General features: G+C 40.5%; 2 protein-coding genes across 5 annotated transcripts; one reads left to right on the top strand and one right to left on the bottom strand.

Annotated features, from left to right (window-relative positions):
* Positions 1-358: 358 nt before the first annotated feature.
* On the bottom strand, positions 359-4,920 carry LOC141757860 (uncharacterized). Of its 2 annotated transcripts, none has more exons than XM_074618751.1 (8): positions 4,667-4,920; positions 3,645-3,748; positions 3,080-3,536; positions 2,903-2,995; positions 2,791-2,827; positions 2,501-2,572; positions 1,083-2,417; positions 359-989 (listed from the first exon to the last, which is right to left on the bottom strand). In XM_074618751.1, exons 1-8 carry the CDS (start codon positions 4,763-4,765, stop codon positions 715-717), a joined length of 2,472 nt encoding a protein of 823 aa, XP_074474852.1. In that variant the 5' UTR covers positions 4,766-4,920; the 3' UTR covers positions 359-714. The 2 variants fall into 2 exon arrangements, with proteins under 2 accessions (XP_074474852.1, XP_074474843.1); XM_074618742.1 differs by having other exon boundaries at positions 359-992; positions 4,667-4,912.
* A 3,745-nt stretch (positions 4,921-8,665) lies between these two features.
* LOC141757847 (transcriptional repressor CTCF-like) lies at positions 8,666-17,722 on the top strand. 3 transcript variants are annotated; one of them, XM_074618711.1, is made up of 13 exons: positions 8,666-8,813; positions 10,919-11,184; positions 11,312-11,494; positions 11,613-11,982; positions 12,098-12,268; positions 12,560-12,693; positions 12,788-12,908; positions 13,004-13,153; positions 13,321-13,481; positions 13,572-13,754; positions 13,849-13,978; positions 15,059-15,202; positions 16,141-17,722. In XM_074618711.1, the coding sequence occupies exons 2-13, from the start codon at positions 10,939-10,941 to the stop codon at positions 16,404-16,406; spliced, it is 2,259 nt and encodes a 752-aa protein (XP_074474812.1). In that variant the 5' UTR covers positions 8,666-8,813; positions 10,919-10,938; the 3' UTR covers positions 16,407-17,722. The 3 variants fall into 3 exon arrangements, with proteins under 3 accessions (XP_074474812.1, XP_074474822.1, XP_074474829.1); XM_074618721.1 differs by having other exon boundaries at positions 8,753-8,889; XM_074618728.1 differs by lacking the exon at positions 8,666-8,813 and adding an exon at positions 8,981-9,074.
* The last annotated feature ends 4,085 nt before the right edge of the window (positions 17,723-21,807 follow it).

Raw genomic sequence — 21,807 nt, 5'->3', positions numbered from 1 at the left:
CCTTACAAATATAGGAAATATAATAAATGAATATATATGTATTTCCGCATGAAAGTTCATTCTTGACCTTGGAAACAGTAGTTTGACAAAAACCTTAACTCAAGGTCTGCTTACTAGCTTTTTACAGAGCTTTCATCAACATTTCATAGTCCTCCTTGCAGCAGATGGACTTTGTTCAGGCTATTCTGGCACCAAAGCCCATTGTTGAACAGAGACAATGATATAACCAACTAAAATATCTCCATGGCAACTGGGGAAGACCATGTGCTCCTGAAATGGCTAGCAAGTGTACCTTGAGTGAAGATTTTCTCGTCAGAAAACAGGAATTTGTTAGAAATAAATAAGGATAGCGACTCAGTCAATTCAATATTCCATTTAATAGTCATAACTATGTCTCTTCTCCATCTCTTGTAAACATGGTGTATTTTACCACAGTAGTTGTCTTATGGTACATAATCATACGTGCAATGCAAAAATTCAAACAGAAGTTAAAAAAGGACAAAGACACTGCTGGATTTGTTGATTACATCACACCAAGGGGATCTCAGTTCTTTGGTCCAGTGGCCCACCCTTTGTGGTGTGCTGCTCTAATATGGTGGTCCCTGTATGAAGTGCCATGGATCGTCTCCCCCCCCTCCTCACTCTTTACTGTGGCCTCTCCTGCCCCCGTCACAGTAGTTGGTCCCGTGTTTAGCAACTTCTTTATTCTTAAAATTACTTCTCCCCCTCTTCTTGTTTTTGACCTCCTATCTCCCCCTTGTCGCTGCACAGCTCATCATCTCTCCCTGATGAAGCTTCAGCCGCTCCCTCTTCTGATTTCATTGTGTCTTCTTCAGGTTTCACACTTTCTTCCTGCACGTCTTTCGTTATCACTTCGCTGTTAGAAGTGAGAGCTGGTTTCTCATTTTCATTCTCGCTCACCTTCCCATCATCAACAGCTTTCTCGCTCTCATTCGTCTCAGTTTGCTTGCTCTTTTGAAGCTCCTCATCTACTGTAGAGAGAGAGAAACAGAAAAACCGCCATTCAACATACATCTACAGCATACATATACAATACATACTCATAGGATTAAAAAACTTACTCTCTTCTGCAGGCCCTGCACTGGATATTTCTTCAGGAGATGTCTGCAGATCATTATCTTGGCCAGGACTATCATTAGAGAGGGCCGGACTGGTCATATGGGGAGAAGTAGCACTTGAGTTATCAATAGTTGGCGTGAGGGTAGCGCTGATGTCGTTAGTGTAAGGTGGGTCTGTGTCAGTCAGGAGCGGGGAGCAAATTGCAGCTGCGGTAGCTGAACTGGCGGTGGAAGTGGTATCTGCACGGTTTAAACTGGTGGAAGTGGTGTCTGTGGGGTTTGTTTCACTGGAAGAAGTGGAGGGAAGGGAGATATCAGCAGGGCTAGGGGTGGCTGGATGAGTAATGGTGGAAGTAGAGATCATGCAGTTGGTGGATGTTGGGCTCGTAGTGGTGGTGGTGGAAGAGGTGGAGATGGTGGGAGGAAGGGCAGAAGAGATCAGGGTGGAGGGAGAGGTTATGGAGGCGACAGGTGAAACTGCATCAATCGAGTTAAGAGGTGGAGATGTTGTTTCAGTGACTGATGAAACTAAAGTTACAGAGCTAGAAGAGGTGACTCGAGTGGGATCATTACAAGCTTCAGTAGCTGAACTGGCTGGTGGCATATCTGATGGTGAAGAAGCTGTGGTGGTGACAGAAATAGCTGCATCACCACCGGCAGCAGCAGCGGGAGTAGCATGAACTGGGAGAACACCATTTAGCTCTGGGAGAGTCGGTTTAGTTGACAGATTTGTTGCGGAAACAAAGCTTTCATTGCTGGGAGCAGAAACCGTTCCCGAGGTGGTAATGGAAGGCGTAGTTATTGTTGTTGAGGTGGATGCTGAAGTGATGGACTGAGAGGAAGCAGAGGTAACTGAAACAGTGGCGGGGGGCTCTGTGGGTGTAGTGGTGCTTGTGAGGGTTGTCTGAAAGGTGGAGGTGGGCGGCTCAGTGGTAGTAACTTCAGGGGTAGAAGGTTTGCTGTCGAGCTTTGTAACATCTGTGGGTGTTGTAGTAGCTGCTGCATCGGCGTTAACAGAGTCAGTGCATATATCTGTGTCAGAGGGAGGTACAGTACTTGTAAAACTGTCAGGGACTGAGTTTGAGATTGTCGGTGCAGTAGGAGTGGTGGTGGTGGTGGTGGTAGTGAGTGCAGGAGGGGTAGACGGAGCTGCAGTTGGACTCTGTTTAGTGGGCGTGTTTGTCTCCCCTTCCTGTATTTGGGCGAGCTCGTTCTCAGGTGTGTTGCGGCCAGATGTTGAGGGGGGTGGACCTGGCTTGAGAACGGGCTTTGGAAGCAAAGCGGGTTTCCCAGCTGACTCGTGTGCCGACACGCTTGGGCGAATTTGATGCCTTGTATCTAAATAAAAAAATGAGCATGCAAATTATTTTGCTTATCACACACATACTGTATGAGAGAATGAATCTGTGTTTGTGTTTTACCTGATGACGCAGACATCGTTCGAGGTTTTGAGAAAGTAGGTGGTGGCTCAGGTTTGCTGTCAATGATAGTACCTGACAAGAGGAATTAATTCAGTATTATGTCACTAAAGCAGTCTTATCAGCCCAAAGAGATATTACATTTCTTTAATGGAGGCGTGATCAATGTTAAAAAAGTCCCTCCTTTTGATTCAAATCCCTCAACTTCAAAGATTAATCCTACTTCATTAACACTAAGCTGGAGCAGAGAGCAGTTTAATCATAATAAACATCGAACAGATAAAGGGACATACCTTCAGATTCTGCTTTTTTCATCTCTCCCTCCTGATTCTACAAGAATAAAAGAAGCATTTAAACACTGAAGACTCCAACAATACACACATGTAAATTCAGACATTCACACACCTGTGTCTCTCCTGGCTGAGCTTTGGAAACTCCAATACGTTGAAGCATGAGATGGAGTTTCTGTTCAAAGCTATGTTGGCCTTCGAGTTGTTTCTGAAATCAGCAACAGCAGAGTAGTGAGTGCTTTTTAAAATGTATCTACTGATCTAAATGAATGTATGACTTACTAACACTCACCTTTGAAGTGTGTCTGGCATTGGTAGTCCCCACTGCCGCTGATCCAGACAGCAAAATGAGAGACTGGGACTTCCCTTCTCTGAGAGCTCGGCGGGGAGGCACCACTTCACCCCTCAGCGGAGCGCCAGGTGTCTCCTGAACAGCTGACTCTCCAGTTACAGCACCGGGATGTTCCTTTGCTTTCTCCTTTTCATTTTCCTTGTCGTGTTCCTTGACTCGGTCCTTATCTTTGTCTTTCTCGGCTCTGGCGACCTCCCTGAGCGGACGGATGAGATCAGCGATGGAGGCCTTTTTGGTTCGCCCCTCCTGGCTTGGTTCTGATTTCAGACCTCGTCTCTTTTTGAGGGTGAAGAAATCACCGAGCTTCCTCCTGAGTGTTTTCGTCGGGGGTGCAGTAGGGACAGAACTGGCAGGAGCCACTTCATGCACTGTGATAGATTCCTCATCTTGCTTTTTCCTATACAGGGGATCATATACTGTAGATCAAACCAATACTGAGTGCTACAGTATACGTTTATCAAAGCAGTATTGTTACTATCTAGGTTTGCTAAATATCAGTACTCACGGTGTATCAGTAGGAAGTACTCTCTTGGTAAAGAACTCTTCAACTCCTTCATCCACTCTCCCCATGAACTCAAGGACTTCATTGTCACTTTCAATTATCGTCTCCTAATGACCACACACACACATGAAAACCATTTCACACCAAAGATCAAACAAACTGATGTTGAAGAGCAACTTGCACCACTTTACATTACATAATCCTATAACCTATGAAAAACCCACACACTCTGGCACTAGTGTTTCTTCTGCCTCTATAGGTGTATTTTGGTTTGAATCTCTCTACAAACCAGCCTCCTGGGAGTCAGTTGCTCAGTAACGTACAATAGGAGGGGGGCGTCACTGGATTTTACATGCAGAATGAAAGCAAGATTCAGCCAATGTAGGTAATGTGATATCAAAATTACAGCTATACAGCGTTGCATCATCCTGATCATATTAACATCTGTAGCCACAAGTAGCAATAAAAACCAGGAGGTTGACTGCAGAACACAAATTTAGCAGAAGTCACCGTTATATGATATCCTGTCAGGGGAATTGCTTGAATTTGGTCTCCCTGGCCACCGGCTCCAAGGGAGTGACTGTCTGTATGTCTACATCCTAATAGCTCTGTGACAACATGATCAGCTCAGTGGAAAATGGAGAGATGATCACACACATTTTGACACAATCCTGTTAAAAAATGAAAACAGCAGCAGCTTTTTTTCAGTGAGAGAAGGAGAAGATCATTCAGGCTACACTATACCACTCGCTCTCATATAGTCGTGATGCTCTTACACACAGAAAATACCAAGTGGGTTCATCAAACAGCCGGTGACCGGTACAATGGGACTGCCTTATTCAAGCAGGGACCAGGCATCTTTTACAGCACTCCCCCCTCCAACCTTCCCTTCCCCCTGCCTCTCCCCTCTGTACCCTATTACATCTCTCCCTCCCTTCCATTTTCTCTCCTCACACCACACACACCACCTTTTCCCTCACTCTCCATCTTTACAAAAACCTCTCTCTCATCCTCCTTCACAGTACCTGAGGTCTGCTGGGACGATAGTTCAGTTTTTGTCGGTGAGGTCTCGGTCTGCTCTGGGTGTAGTGCCTGAGCGCTGGTCCGCCCAATGGCAGCTCCATTGGGGAGACACGGCACGCTGTTGCCGTGGAGCTCTGTTGCCTTGGCTCTGTTGCTGAGGCACCGTTGCTAAGAGCTGGAGCAGCAGCAGTATGTAATGCCTCCACTGAGGTAGGAGGGGCCAGGCTGGCTAGACTGACAGATTTGACAACAGAACCTCGCCTTTCTCTGCCCCCTCCCCTGGACCATGAGAAAAAGATGGTGATAAAATAAGAGGAGGCAGAGAGATGGAGGAGTAAAGTGACCACACTAACATCTGTTTCATCCCTGCATCCTAGCCTACGACAAGAACATACATGAGAGTATACTGCAATGGAAATAGATGAAATGAACAAAATGTTCTATTGGTTATGTAACAAATTAATAATTTATTTTATATGCGGAAAAGATGCTCTGAAAGGCTGTAATTCAAAGCAAGATGTCTCACCAATACTAGAGAAAACAAATAGTCCTGAGAGGATTGTTCAAGCCTTGATAATGGGCTGTAAGACTTGCTCAGAAACCATGACATAAAACACAGGCACACACCCACAAGCACCAGTCTCTATGTGTCTTCATTATACTATAATTCCCCTGAGGGTGTGTGTATAGGGAGTTTAACGGGAATTGTGTTTGAATACTTGATATCCAAACTGGTTTGAAACACTTTGATATAAATGGATCATTTACACTGGCTTCCAGGGGTGGGAAACAATCGATACAGCATAGTATCGCGATATTTTGTGTGGCAATATTGTATCGCTACACGACCGTCAAGTATCAATCTTTTATTATATAAAATATTAACCTCTTAAAAATCCGACGGATAGCGGGCTCAGTCTTAAAGCTAAAGTGGTATCATACTGTATGAAACTAGATAGGAAACAATTGGTACCAACCATGTCATGTTAGTTTGTCAGGAAGAACACTAAATAACGCTCCAAAGTTACGCTAAATTTTGGTGAGGAAAAACTGGCATGGCCATTTGCAGAAAGGTCCCTTGACCTCTGACCTCAAGATATGTGAATGAAAACTCTGAGATGAACAGAGTGAGAACTGTATCTTAGATAAAACAGATGTTGACAATAACTTGCAGATAATATATCTAACCAAAATACTTGCAAAATCTTTAAATTCGCAATAAGATCATATTGTGACTTAAACCTGCAGTAGGCAGAAAGTTTTTGGCATCATTGCTCAAAAATTCCATAATAACCTTTCAGCATATTGTAATTCAAGTGTTCTGAGAGAAAACTAGACTTCTGCACCTCCTCATGGCTCTGTTTTCAGGCTTTAAAAAATCTAGCCCATGATGGGAGACTTCGACCAATCACAGGTCATTTCAGAGAGAGAGCGTTCCTATTGGCTGTGCTCCGACTGGTGGGCGGTGCTTGGTATTTCCTCAACCTATCTCAACATGGCTGCCAGATCACATTCTCTCTCATGTTACAGCTAAACAGTACACTACAAGATATTTCTGAAAATATTTAAGGCAAGAAATAGGCATTACAGTAACAGAATATTGATTCATATTTGATCAGCGCTGCCTAGTTTGACCGTTTGATCGGAGTTCATGAGTGATTGACAGCTGCTCATAGACAGCAGGCTCCAGCTCGGCTCTGATTGGTTGTTTTCCTCCAGCCTGTGAAATCTTGCAGATGTCATTAGGAGCACTAGAGGACACCAGAGGACACAGAGGCACATGATTTTTTTCAGATTACTTGTCTCATGCACTACTGTCAGGATATAGTGACAATTTTATAAAAATAAATTTTTTAATCATATTCCAATTCTACCCACTTCAGCTTTAAGTATCGTGATAATATTGTATCGTGGTGCCTCTGGAGATTCTCACCCTACTGGCTTCAGTGGCAGATAGGAAAATGATTTGTATCATTCAACATTAATTAATGACTAATTTAACTGGTCAAATATTATATAGATATACAGTATATGTATATATAGATATATATGTATGTATATATATACACATATACATATATATATATGTATATATATGTATATATATACATATATATATATTGTATATGATTATTTGGATGTCAAATTCAATCTTCAATACACTGTAAGTGACACATTTATAACAATCCTTGGGCTGGTGTACACAATGAGGACTGTCTGTGTGTTGTGAGGCCCAGCCCTACTCCTACAACATTCATACTGCCCTCTTGTGACTGATTTTATGAATTTCTTTAATCCTCAAAATTACTTATAATCTGTATTTAAATGCGACAAAATTTTTAAATAGTTAAATAGTTGATCTGTACTTCTTGTCAGTAAACTAATCAATAATCTCTCAGTTTTTTTTTTGTTTTTTATTGAGAAATTTACATTACAATATGGCATTGTACAGAACAGTCCACAACTACAAGGGAACAGACAAGCCTGGAAATTGGCATACAGTGCATAAAAGTGTGGATGAAGAGAGAGAAAAACAACAAACAAAAAAACAACAAAACAAAAAAAACAAACAAACAGACAAAAGTAAGGGAATGTGTGAATAGGTCTAATAGTGCTATAGGGGTTCTCTGTAATGTTACGGTCCTCAACTAACATTGAAAGCTTCATAGCATTTATTTTTCTTTATATGTTTCAGAGATGAAAAGTAAAGACACAGCTCCTTATGAAAAACATAGAAATTTGGTCTTGATTTCAGGAATTTATTTTTATGTATAAAAAACTTTCCAAGAATGATTATGGAATTGATTGCCAGGTCATGTACCATGTCATCTTTCACAATTGTACCAAATATAACATTTTCCTTTGTTAGATTAGACAAATTTACAAATTTAGTGGACAACCAATAATGCAAATCATCCCAGAAAGCATTAGAAAAAATACATTCATAAAGTAAATGTTCTGTAGTTTCAATGTGTTCATCACAGAACGAGCAATTATTGTGATCAAAACCAAAACGATTTCTTAAGAATTCAGAAGAGGGGTATATTATATATATTTCATTGAGCACCTTAAAGTGAACCTCCTTCACTTTTGGTTCAATAGGAAATTTGAAGAATTTCGATCTTAGACTCTCAGCATCTTTATTAGAGAAACATTTTAGAATTGAATTTCTGTTTAAAGAGAACGGATATAATTCTTTAGTAAAGGTTGTTGGGGAGTAACAGTGTTGGGAGAAACTAGTTACAGTAACTAGTTGACGGAGTTAATACGTAATTGAATAACAATACAAAATGTAATTGTAATCAGTTAGGCTACAGTTATTGTGAAAAAAGTAAGTAATTAAATTGCAGTTACTAATAAAAATGTTGGTGATTACAATCTGAACATATTTTTGATAAAAAGCTTATATGTTTAATATAACATTTATTATGTTGCTGAATTGAATGAAATTGTAATTAAAATAGTTACATTACGTATTACATTTTAACATAACTATGTATATATACATATATATGTATATATATATGTATATGGGTATGTTAAAATGTAATACGTAATGTAACTATTTTAATTACAATTTCATAGTAATTAGGGTATATGTATATATGTATATATGTATATATATATGTATATACATATATATATGTATATATATATATATATATATACATATATATGTATATAAGTATATAGTGTATGTATATATATATACATATATATGTATATATGTATATAAGTATATAGGTATGTATGGGTATGTGTATATATATGTATATATGTATATAAGTATATATATATATATATATATATATATATACTTATATGTATATGTATATGTGTATGTGTATGTATCTGTAGTTGTGTGATCTCTCCAGTCTCTGGAGGACACGCCCCCGGCTGGATTCAAAAGTGGCGCGCAGCAGCCCTCGCGCCTCTCGGCCCCGCCCCTCGCGCCTCGGGCTGAGTCTCTGCGCATGCGCGGTGGCTCTTAAACAGCCGCCATTTTGTGTTAGGCCCACTCTTCCTTAAGCGGGAGAAAACTATTAGTCCGGCGCTCAGCGGGTACGGACCGTCACACCGGGACTGAAGCAGACCACCACATGCAGCGGGCATCCAGCTGAATATACCGGGGGAACGCATCAGTCGGGAGTAAGTGAAGAGGTCCCTCTACCTCCGGACGCGGGGAGGTGTTTGTAGGATCCGTCGCCGGCCTCTAGGTGTCACGGTAGGGCTTACCGAGCAGCGCGCTGGCGGGGGGTGTTTGTCTCCCTCTATCGTTATCCAAAACGCACTAAATCTCTCTATAAACTATAACTCCAGCTCTGTGTTCAGCCCGTGTGAGCTCCTGGGCTGCTCTGTGGTGGTAACAGCAGCGGGATGGCTGTTTCTCTGAGTCTCGGTGTTGTTGAGGTAGTTTGGGGCCTGACGTCCATCTTATCGTCCCTTTGTTTCCTGTTTCACACCGACTCGCGCTCACACTCCAACAACACGAGCTCCTGTTCAAGTAGTTTACATCTTCAACAACAGCACCCGCTTTCCACTGGAACTGAGCCGATAACGAGCTGTAACACAGTACGGTAGATAACGCGTTATAAAACAGGCGACGGAGTGACTCAGAGTATCGATTGATCGATTGATTGATCGGCTGTTATCTGTTTGTGTAACCAGCACAGGAAGACGTAAATAAGTCACTTTTCTAAAGTTCACCTCGCTGTTAGACAACACTACAGTGTGATTATGCACGATGAACTAACACGGGTTGTTTCTTCACAACGTATTGATCATGTTAGTCCTGATCTGAGCTCCAGGTGCTACGTAGTAAAGTACTTTATGTGCCTCTAGTGAGCCTCAGGGTGTCATTCATTACCTCCCCTCTGTGTGTTAGGGGACATGCTAGAGATATCACTATAGTGCACTTTATACTACAGTTTAGTGCATTATATATATCACATAACACTACAGCTCAGTTGCGTTTGTTTTCTCTCAATGCAAGCACTCATCTGTTTGAACTTCTAGGCTCCAACAGATGTACACAGGTAACTTTAAGGCTTGACAATCGACTGCTATCGTTTTGTGTAACCAGCACAGGATGACGTCACTTTTCTAAAGTTTACATCACTGTTGGACAACACTACAGTGGGGTTATGCAGGATAAACTAATACACTTTGTTTCTTCACAATGTATTGATCATTTGAGTTGTGATCTGAGCTCCAGGTGCTCTAGTCAACCTCAGGGTGTCATTCATTATCTTCACCTCTGTGTGTTATGCTATAGATTAATGCTAGAGACCATCTCTATATAGCACTTTTACTACACTTTAATAATAATAATAAATTAGACTTATGTAGCCTTTCAGAAACCCAAGGACGCTTTACAAAGAGGCACACTAAATCATACTAATAAATAACAGGAGAAACTATAGCTAAGTAATAAAAGAGTGATGTGTAGGAAGAGTCAGCTGAGATCAGAGGCCTTGATGAACTGGTTGTGTTTGAGGTGTCCAGGGACATTTAGTGCATTATATATATCACTTAAAACCACAGCTCAGTTGAGTTTATTTTCTCAAAACTAGCAGTCATCTGTTTGAACTTTTAGGCTCCAACAGATGTAGACAGGTCAATTTAAGGCTTGACAATCCATATCACAAGAACCTGTAGTTGGGAGTGTTTTATACTTTGTTTATCTTTAGAAAGAGAAACACTGCAAGTAAAGTATTAGTTGATTAGGTCATTAAAGGCAAAACTAATCAATGGCCCCATTGATCTACGGATCAACACACTCACCCATAGTGGAGTTTTATAAACATCCACCACTGATATTATTATTATTATTATTATTATCAGCCTAATGGAGGTGAGGTTTAGGGACGCACCAAATACAACCTTTACAGTCCAGATATCAATACTGATACGTGGGCTTTGGGTATTGAGCGATGCCGAGTACCGATCCGATACCAGTGTTTCATTAATAAGATGTCTGCCTCACTGTGTGGACGTGACTGGGATCATTCTTATGTGTAAAGCAACATCAGGTTTGACCTCCTAACCTAATAACATAAAATGTAACCAATAAATACATTCAGTATCGGTGCATCCGTAGCGAGATTAAATGCAGCTTCAGAGCTCGCAGCGTTTCTCACAAAACGTCCCGGTTAACTCAGGAAAATCCACTCGCAGTGGAAAGTTGTCACAATTTATCCTCATCGCCCACGCAAGCCTGTCTCACTTTTTGATTCATGTCTTTTCTATTAAAGGTGTTCGTTGGCCCGTTGCCATGGAGGGCGAGGTTATTTCCATGGAGACCACTCAGACCGCTGAAGGAAAGGTCCTGTCAGAGGCTGGAGATGCTTTGATACAGGGGGCAGTCATAGCTGCACATGGGGATGTGACTGAGAACATGGAGATGATGGTGATGGACGCTCTCGATCCGACTCTGCTGCAAATGAAGACGGAGGTGTTGGAGGGCGGCGGCACCGTGACTGTTACCGGTGGAGATGAGGGGCAGATCATCACGCTCCAGGTTGGTATAAAACACGAGTTAGGCAATCGAGTTTGCTCTAATCTAATGTTGGACTATCAGTAACGGGCCTTGTTGTGAAATGTTGTTGTGGTGTGATCAAGTTGAAAAGGTTGTTTCTTCTATGTAGGTGGTGAATATGGAGGAGCAGTCGGGAGCTGCGTTAAGTCTTGGGCAGCTTCAGCTGGTGCAGGTACCCGTCACAACAGCAACTGTAGAGGGGCTCCAGGCCACCTACGTTGATGCATCAGGAGCTAACAAGGACGCAGAGCCGGTTATCTGTCACACTCTTCCCTTGCCTGAGGGCTTCCAGGTGAGAAACGACTGTGCTGGTGTGTCATAAGATCTGTCCCTTATGGTTATGTGACTTGGCATACTCCTTTTGTTGAAAAGAGTCTGGTCACAATAAGATGCATAATGTTTTCTTTTAGGTGGTAAAAGTGGGTGCCAATGGTGAGGTAGAGACTGTAGAGCAGGAGGAGCTGCATGCAGTCCATGAGGAGCTTCAAGGGGTGGTGGAGGAGGAGGAAGAAGAGGCAGCAGGAATAGACGCCACTGTGCCTCTACAAGAAGACCTAGAATGGTCCAAGGACCCAGACTACCAGCCCATCTCCGGTATCCGTAACAGAGGGAAGAAGGGAAAGAAGAGCCGCCTGCGCTACGGAGACGGCGAACGTGACATGGACGTTTCTGTGTACGACTTTGAAGAAGAGCAGCAGGAGGGGCTGCTGTCAGAAGTGAATGCTGAGAAGGTTGTGGGCAACATGAAGCCACCAAAGCCCACCAAGATCAAGAAAAAAGGTTAGACTTTAACACCGTTTCTTTTAGATATCTCAACACGATGCTGAAAGACACATTCAGATTGTGGTTTGTCGATGTGATGTTCCTCTTTATAATCCTAAAATGTTGTGTCCAGGTGTAAAAAAGACTTTCCAGTGTGAGTTGTGTAGCTACACCTGTCCAAGGCGCTCCAACCTGGACAGACACATGAAGAGCCACACCGATGAGAGACCACATAAATGCCACTTGTGTGGACGGGCCTTTAGAACGGTCACACTACTGAGAAACCACCTCAATACACACACAGGTAAGGCAAAAGAACAATACTTATACTTGTTACTTGAACCATTTTGCTACAGTTTGTAAAATGGGTATGTTAACAAAATTTAAACTTTTCCTCTCATAGCTGGCTAGCTTTACTTGAATTGTTATTTCTCCCATTACGTTGGCACTACAGTCAAGCGTTTCTTTACTTTTCATCCATGCTTCCACTGTGTTCTTGCTTCATGTAATGTTACTTTCAGACAAAGAAGGAATAGAATATTTTCATTAATAAATGGCGATGTTCCTTCATTCTCACTTCTTTCTATTTCTTTAGGCACCCGGCCACATAAATGCCAAGATTGTGACATGGCATTTGTGACCAGCGGTGAGTTGGTGCGTCATCGTCGCTACAAACACACACACGAGAAGCCCTTCAAATGCTCCATGTGTGACTACTGCAGTGTGGAGGCAAGTAATCACATGTTGTTACTGTGTTAAGTATCCCATCTGTAATTTACACCCAGGGATAAGTTCATATTTACATTTTTCTGTCTATTTGTAGGTGAGTAAGTTGAAAAGGCACATCCGCTCTCATACAGGGGAGCGACCCTTCCAGTGCAGTCTGTGCAGCTACGCTAGCAGAGACACCTACAAGCTGAAGAGACACATGAGGACACATTCAGGTAACATACTTGCACCATCTTTAGGTTTAAAAGAAAGGTTACTCCCAGTTTGAGAAGAGTACCTCACTCACTAAATTCTCTCCTGTTTGGTGCAGGTGAAAAGCCGTACGAGTGCTACATCTGCCATGCTCGTTTCACACAGAGCGGCACCATGAAAATGCATATTCTGCAGAAACACACGGAGAATGTGGCCAAGTTCCACTGCCCACACTGTGATACTGTCATCGCACGCAAGAGCGACCTTGGTAAGTTAGATCATGAAGTATGTCCATATAAACTATGGTTGTAAGAGAAATCATGTTGCATCACATCTTGCAGATTTTATAATAGAAATATTGTCTAAACTTACCAGTCCCAGTCATTAGAGTATTGGCGTGCCCTATATAAATGTATTTGCTGTTTTCTATTCCAGGTGTTCACTTGCGGAAGCAGCACTCATTTATTGAGAAGGGAAAGAAATGTCGCTACTGTGATGCCGTGTTTCATGAGCGATACGCTCTCATCCAACACCAGAAGACCCACAAGAATGAGAAGCGCTTCAAGTGTGAACAGTGTGACTACTGCTGCAGACAGGTGTGTGTCAAGTGGAATATGAAGCACTTCTGAAGTGTTCATTTGTTTTAATGCTAAATAATATTTTTTCTCTGATGTATTCCCTCGTAGGAACGCCACATGGTAATGCACAAGCGTACGCACACGGGGGAGAAGCCGTTTGCCTGCAGCCAGTGTGAGAAAACATTTAGGCAGAAGCAGCTTCTGGACATGCATTTCAAGCGCTACCATGATCCCAACTTTATCCCCACTGCCTTCGTCTGCAGCAAGTGCAGCAAGACGTTCACCCGCAGGGTAGGACTGAGCTCTGAGTTTTAGCACACACACACACACGCCTGTTTTTTACAGAGTGTCACTGAGTTGTAATGGTTGTGTGTGTGCTCCACAGAACACCATGCTGCGTCACAATGAGAGCTGCAATGGCGAAGTCGAAGAAGAAAATGGAACTCCCGCACCCAAAAAGGCTCGTCGGGGCAGGAAGAGGAAGATGCAGTCTAGGAGAGACGAGGATGACACAGGTATTGTTTACGTGGCAAATATGTTATTTTGTGTGGCGGCCCATCAATTTGACACCAGAATATGTCATGAAATTTGTCAAACTAGGTCAAAGGAGTCCATTTATCATTTGATCTGGAGGTAAAAACTTGCCATGGTCAGTTGTGACTTTAATTTTACTTTCTAAAGGCCTTTGCACACCAAGTCCTTTTTTTTTCTGTATGCATTTTTTAATCCGTCATATGATTTTAAAAAAAACATTACACACACACAAACCTTTTACGCTACGTCTGATGCGTTTTTATTATTCTATTCGTTGCGAAAATGCGCAATACAAGACAAAACTGAATTAAATTATGTGGGTGCAATGGATAGCGCTAGTCCCAAACAGGGCTAATGAATGAATGACATTAGCAAGAAGCCAGCTGTCTAGAGCACAATCACAACGGCCTAATCTTTCGTACATCCTAGTTTTACAACCATCCCCGATTCCAAGCTGTTCTGCAATCACCTGCCACGATCTATCTGTAAATTCTGCTCTATTTATTTTTTAAATTTCTTTATTGTAATGTGCTTTGTGCTGGCAGACGAAGTGAATATTCATTATGCCATTTTGGATGATGACGTTTGCATGGACGGTGGCTCTGAGTGGTCAAACAACCCTCTTTTGCCTTTTGACGGATGCGAAAAAACACAGAAAATCAAACCTGTTCCAAACACTTTTATGACTGATGAAAGGTTCGGAGTCGGTTGGTAAACTTGATTGACACAACGTGAGGTTGTATTTATTTTTAAACGTGCCACTATTTCGGACGAAACATATGGATTTGGTGTGCAAAGGCCTTCAGTGTGCTCAAAATGTTCATCAGGAGTATATTGTTTTGGCCTATGGGACTTTGCAGTCTTGATAACCTCCCAGTTTTGGTTACTGAAGTTTGTACAGGACCGAGCACATTTATCACTGAGTTGGCACATAAAACCCAACCAGGATGTAGTTCGGCATGTATTGTAGTGGTGGTTTTATGGAGTAAGATTGTCGGCAAATGTGCTTATATCAAAATGTAATTAATATCTGCTTGATTTCATTACTCCTTCACCTGTAGAGGATGAACTGGACGAGATAGAGGAGGAAGACGAGCTAAGTGAGATTGAGGTTGAGCAGGCCCCACCAGTCGTCCCTATCCCAGCCCCTATCGAGCCACCAGTCAAGAGGAAACGTGGACGTCCCCCAAAGAGCAAACCAGACAGTAAGTGTTGCCACACAAAGTGAGACTCGATAGCTGCTAATGCGGTGGTTTTCAAAGTAAGGGGTTCCAGGGGGTCCCCAGCAAAAATGGTAATTTATTTTCACTATAATTCCATCCATAAGTAACACAATGACAGAATGTCATGTGTAATATCACTTTTTTTAATTACTTTTTTAATATTATGCAACATTACTTTCTATTTTAGTTTATTTAATTTATTAAATAATTAAACTTAATTTTTATTCTTGTTCTCTTATTTGTTCTGTTATTGTGTTATCTGTGTTAATACTTCTCATACACTTTATATTTATTACTGTTTTTTATTCTTAGGTTGTTGTAATATTTGAACTATCTCTGGCAAAAGAATTTCCTTCAGTATTAATAAAGTTATCTTATGACAATTTTGATCATGGGTTTCATACACTTTCTGTAATAAAACATGTAAAAGCAAAAATCATGTTCGATGGGGGACCCCGGGAATCAAATGGGGCTCCGTGGTCTAATTTGTGTCAGTTTAGGGGTCCTTGAAAAGGTTTAAAAACCACTGTGCTAATAGACTGTTTGACTGATCATAACTGCATAGCTAAAATATTAAGGGCGTTTTCATATTATGTAAGATTAATTCGTACTGTGCCCGAGTGGGATTGCCCCCAACTCCCCCGCCGCTCAGCCTTCACATTAGTAATGTTGTTCCATACCCGAGGACACTTGCCTCATCTTTCACGTGTATTTGTTTATGTTAGAGATCAGCTGTTCTAGCAGCAGAGCATTATAAAACACCTCATTCGTCTTAAGTCTTTCCAACAATCACCAACTCTGGTTTGGTCGAAATAATCCCCTTATCTCACAGAGTTAGATGTGAAAATATGCCGGCTCTACATGTTGTTTCCCCCCGCTGTCTGGTAGTACCAGAAACTGACCTGAAACTCTCTTAACAGCGGCTGCTATCATCCGTGTGGAGGACGAGGCCACTGGAGAGGTGGATGACATAATTGTGAAGAAGGAGGTCGCGGACGATCAAGATGACCAGGAGGACGGCAACGATGAGGCCGTGGAGCAGGTGGTGGTCGGCGGAGGGAAGTCTCCCATCACGCTGGAGGAGGTGCCCCAGGAAGAGGGGACCGCAACGGAGATGGCGCCGCCTGTTGCCCCACCTAACGGAGACCTCACCCCTGAGATGATCCTAAGCATGATGGACCGGTGATGGATGTGAGGGTCGACCCTGTAAACACACACACACAGACCCCCCCCGATCACATCTTCATTTTTAATTCTCGTCATTTAGGATTACAAACACTTGCATCCTGCACAGAAACAAACATCACTGTTGTAATTTAAGATTTGCTTTTTAATCATGTATTGATAAAGAGTTGGATGAGTGGAAAAAAAAAGATTTTTAATAAGGATTTACCTACCAAAAAATACATTAGCGTGCATTCAAGTTTGAGGTGGCTGTAATTGACAGCAGTATCAAGCGGCTACGCTACATTATATAAATTACGAAATCTCCTCTGACTGAGTATATTTCTATGATATAGTCCACTAAAAATGTTTTAATGTGATAGACTGTGTGAATATAGTTTTCTAAAAGATCTGGGTACACTTTTTCATCTTTTCCTTCAAAGCCTTTTTGTTTTACTTGTTTAGACACCGTGTGAGTAAAAGTTGCTAAATAGATAGCAGTGCATCCATAATGTGGACTTTGCTTTACCATAATTCCAGTCGATGTTTCATATCCTCACTGAAGAGCATCATGTACCTCTCAGTTATGACAGAAACCCTCGATGAAAAGTGGCTTTTTGGGTTTGACTTTTTAGAGAAAAGTACATTTAGGCCCAAGTTGAAAGTCACTGATACATCATCAAAAATGTCATAAGATTGCAGAAACGGGCAACTTTAAGGAAGATGATACTGCCGTTAATCACAGCCAATTCAAGATAAGAAATATTTAATATTTGTATTTCTTTTTCTGTGGTTAGTAATTCCTTTTTTTTTTTTTAAGAGCCAAGTCTAGTTTTTAAAAGCTTAATAGACTGCTTACCTTATGCTCATTTCTTGCAACTGTGACACCCCTAGATGACTTGTATGTACTAAACATTGTCACTGATAAGTGCAAGGAACGTTGTTTTGCTCCCTTTTGTAGCCATTCCACTTTGGGTTGATGTTTTCCTTTTCTACCATTGGCAATGCAATGCGACGTAGCAGCTTGAATGACATTTTAATAACTGTGTGGCAGACGAGAACAGATGTATGACTGTACAACTGATTATTTTTTTTTTAAAAAGGTAGACGTTGAGACTGATGTTTCTGCAGCTGTAATAATCTTGATCATGGATATTTAAAATCAGTCTGGTTTGGGAGAAGTTAACATGTGTTAGTGGTACAGTTACAGCCCCAAGAAAGTATGGTTAGAAACAATGTTCATCAAAATTAGCTGAGAAACAACTGAGTGCTAACACAGAAATGTCAGGTGTATTTTGCTTGCAAATCTATTTTATTAAACGGACTACTTGATATCAACATCTCCACTCATTTGTATGTCTAAAGAACGGATATGAACTGACACCAGTGGGCTCGTCTCGACTACTCTATTCTTCAAATATGTCCAACTTTGATAACCTTTTTCATTTTAGACATTTATTCTCAGTCATCAACCAAAATGTTCTCCTAAGGATTGTGAGTGTGGTTTCAGCTTTTGCAGTAAGTCTTCTACATGACCATGGGGGCCGTGGTGGCTTTCTCCACCGATAGTCTCTCTATTCAGGGACTACAGTAGGAAGATGGTAGTCCTCTGAAATTGAGCTTGATAAATAATTATTTTCATACCTCTTTCTGTACATTCAGGAAGTTGGGGGGTAAACATGCCGGTAATGTTTTTTAATATTTAGTCATTTAATCACTTAGCAAGCCTGTATTTAACAGGTAAATGTGTGTATCTGTGTCTTGAGCAAAAATGAAAGTTATTTTACTATAACTCTATTTTGGGAATAATTTAATTTCTAATTATAATGTAGAGTTTGGCAATATAACGATGCATATCATCAAAAAGATAAGTCTATCGTGATGTTTAAAAATTAGCAGCCGAACTGCATTACAGTAATATTTACGGACAATACTAAACGAGCTTTTACCTAAACGGGCTACTTTTGTTGTTTTTTTCTCTATAATTTAACTTGAAACAAGTGGAAAGTCTATTAGTAATTCTGCAGCCCTCTCTTTTCTTCAAACACAAAGTACAAACAAAACCCACTTACTAGTTTAGCTTAGTTTTGATAAATGTAATAAATAAAATGGATTTATTTCAGTCATTAGGATAATCCCTCAGTTTGAGGTTTCATGTGTGAAACATTGGCTCAACAGGCTCAATAGCATGATACTGAGCAACTTTCTTTGCATGTGACATGTCACATGAGTGCCCATCATGTGAGAAGAGCCTGTTGGGGCTAATTAAAAAATATCATCACTGGTATTCATTATACTTCAGCATATTCCTCAGGCTCTCTATTCTCTACAGCTGTTACTTCAACAACATCAGTCAACTACTACAGTGTGCTTCAACATGTGTGCTTCAACATGTGTGCTTCAATGGCGAGAGAGAAGATGGTGCCTCAAATGAGACTAGAATTAAGGACATCTTTATTTTAACTATTCGCTATTCAAAACCCTAAATCTCATTTATCGTGCCATCAATCACTGGAATAGCTGCCCTCTTTACATCCGTCAATCCTCTAACAAATCCTCATTCAAATACCATCTAAGAATCCATTACTGAAGCAGCTGATCGATAGTCCAGTGTTGGTCATGTATGGTTTTTCTTTTTGTTCCTTTTCCCCTGAGGATGGGCCTCGAGGCTAAATGGTTGTGGAAGATTGTGAATTAATATGAAATTTATATGTTTGGAAAATTTGAATGTTATTAGTGTAACACAAATATGATGTTGTATATAGTATGTATGTGATAAATTTAATGTACTTGATTTCGGGCCCCAGGAAGACTAGCTGGTGCCATTGGTATCAGCTAATGGGGATCCTTTTTAAATAAATAAATAAATAAATAGTGTTGGCTGTCAGGCAGTAAACGCAGCAGCTTTACACTTGGTATCATAGTATGAAATAGTGTGTTTTTGTGTTTATCCTAACAACACAGACATTATGAGTGTTGGTGGTTTCTGAGGTTCGGGAACCTCCTAGTCATGCAATAGTTGCAGAAGTGGCTGTAACTTTAGCTAGAACTAGTTATTGTTGTAGCTCCTAGCTGTTAGTCTATTGGTGTGTTCTAATAATCCATTATATATTATAAAAATAAACAGAGCTATAGATCTCTGTAGCTGTTTATTTCTACCCAGTTGAAGCCCTTTCTCCAAATGTAACTTGTAAATATTGTACCAAGGTGGAACCAGCCATAAATTGAATTGAATTGAATTGAATAAATCAGTTAACTACAGCTGTTACTTCAACAACAACAACAACAACATCAGTAAACAACTACAGTGTGCTTCAATGGTAAGAGAGAGAAGATGGGTGCCTCTAATGAGACTGGAATTAAGGACATCTTTATTTTAACTATTCAAAACCCTAAATTGAAACTGCTGTGTGTTGTTGAGTGCTGTTGTTGAAATTGTTTTTTGTTTTTTTTTGGGGGGGAGGGGGGGTTCTTCTTCTTTGAGGTATTTATTTATTTTGTCTTATCTTTTATTTTCTTTGTTTTCTTTGTTTTCTTTGTTTTCTTTGTTTTCTTTGTTGGATAAGTGAAATACATGAAATGTCATGTCTCTCTTTCTTTGAAATTCTGACTAAACATTTCATTGTATAATTTAATTATTAATATTGTTAGTCTGTCTGTATGTGTATATGTGTATATATGTCTATATGTAAATTCAATAAAATTATTGTTTAAAAAAATAAAAAATAAAAATAAAAAAACTATTAAAACCTTAATTGTCATCGTGTTGGCTGTCAGGCAGTAAACTTAGTATCATAGTATGAAACAGTGTGTTTTTCTGTGTTTCTCCTGACTACTCAGACCTTATGAGTGTTGTTGGTTTGGGAACCTCCTCGTCATGCAATAGTAGCAGAAGTGGCTGTAACTTTAGCTGCAGCTAGTTATTGTTGTAGCTCCTCGCTCAGCTCCACGTGACCCGGTGGACGGATCATAACTGTTCCTTAACGTGGAGCTAGTTTACTCATGTTTACTTATGTTAGCCAACACGTTATTGAACTAATGCGGCAGATTAATAGCAGCTCTCTTTGTTGTGCCAGCTGCTACGTCCTGTTTTGTAGGAAATCTGGAGGAAAAAGCGCCACATGCTGTCCTTCATCACCTCCTCCTCCTCCTCCTCCTCCTCCTCAGACTAACGGCCCGACGCTGCTCACACACATAACTAACATTGAACCTACACGTCTCTCTGGGCACCCATGGGTGACGGCTGAGGTCGTGGGAGACGATGACTCTGTGTTTTCTCTCCCTCCTCTTCTTCTTCATTCCTCATGTGTATGTTTTTCCGTTGTATTCACGAGGTCTCTGCCAGCGAAGCACAATCAGAGACGGAGAGAAAGCAGTGACAGACTCAGGGACATCCCTGTTGCCACAGCAACTAGCCGAAACATGATTTCCGGTTGCAGGAGCGGCATTTCAAAATAAAAACAAGTGCTCTCATTTTATGTTGCTCTTTGGGAGAGTTTTATGAAAGCGTAACTGTGTTTTCCCCATACATAATGTACTACATTACTGGCTTCTATCATATATATATATAGTAGCTTGATCATCTGTTTCTAATGCACAGTAAGCCTAGTTCAGGGGTCAGCAACCTGCGGCTCTTCAGCTCTTCTCCAGTGGCTCCCTGTGGATTTATAAACATGGAAATGAATAACTGTTTTACATTTTCATTTTTATTTATCATTGTTGTAGGTCTATGGTATGACGGACTATTAGGGTCACATTGAGGAAAAAATATAAATCTGAGATTTCGAGAATAAAGTCATAATATTATAAACTAGTCATTTTTACGTGTTATTTTCTTTTTTCTCGTAAAGTTATATCTTTATTCTCAAAATATTACTTTATTCTCGCAATAATACGACTTTTTTTCTCGTAATATTATGACTTCATTCTCGTAATATTATGACTTTATTCTCGTAATATTATTACTTTTTTCTCGTAGTTATTACTTTATTCGCGTAATATTACGACTTTTATTCTCGTAAAGTTATGATTTTATTCTCGAAATATTACGACTTTTTTCTCGTAATATTAAGAAATTTTTTCTCGTAATATTATGACTATTTTTCTCGTAAAGTTATGACTTTTTTCTCGTAACAATATGACTTTTTTCTCGTAGTTATTACTTTATTCTCGTAATATTACGACTTTTTTTCTCGCAAAGTTATGATTTTATTCTCGAAATATTATGACTTTTTTCTCGTTAAATTATGACTTTTTCCTCGTAATATTACGACTTCTTTTCTCTTAAAGTTATGACTTTTTTCTTGTAATGTTACGACATTTTTTCTCGTAATATTCTGACTTTATTCTGGAAATCTCAGATGTTTTTTCCCCTCTATGTGGTCTTAATACTCCGTAGTACATTTGCTCTTTGGCCCTCACTG

This window comes from Sebastes fasciatus, chromosome 2 (genome assembly GCF_043250625.1).
Source record: "Sebastes fasciatus isolate fSebFas1 chromosome 2, fSebFas1.pri, whole genome shotgun sequence".
Classification (NCBI taxonomy): domain Eukaryota; kingdom Metazoa; phylum Chordata; class Actinopteri; order Perciformes; family Sebastidae; genus Sebastes; species Sebastes fasciatus.
This window is presented reverse-complemented; position numbering and strand designations above follow the sequence as displayed.

What these genes read in the sequence shown, in the direction of transcription:
- LOC141757860 (XM_074618742.1), bottom strand. Translation starts at nt 4,765, where the DNA reads ATGGAGCTGCCATTGGGCGGACCAGCGCTCAGGCACTACACCCAGAGC. An exon ending in GAAAAAAGCAGAATCTGAAG is followed by an intron (nt 2,573 to 2,790) that starts GTATGTCCCTTT and finishes TCCTCTTGTCAG; the next exon opens with GTACTATCATTGACAGCAAA. An exon ending in TGCAGGGCCTGCAGAAGAGA is followed by an intron (nt 993 to 1,082) that starts GTAAGTTTTTTA and finishes CTCTCTCTACAG; the next exon opens with TAGATGAGGAGCTTCAAAAG.
- LOC141757847 (XM_074618711.1), top strand. Translation starts at nt 10,939, where the DNA reads ATGGAGGGCGAGGTTATTTCCATGGAGACCACTCAGACCGCTGAAGGA. An exon ending in GTGACTACTGCAGTGTGGAG is followed by an intron (nt 12,694 to 12,787) that starts GCAAGTAATCAC and finishes GTCTATTTGTAG; the next exon opens with GTGAGTAAGTTGAAAAGGCA. An exon ending in CGCACGCAAGAGCGACCTTG is followed by an intron (nt 13,154 to 13,320) that starts GTAAGTTAGATC and finishes TTTCTATTCCAG; the next exon opens with GTGTTCACTTGCGGAAGCAG.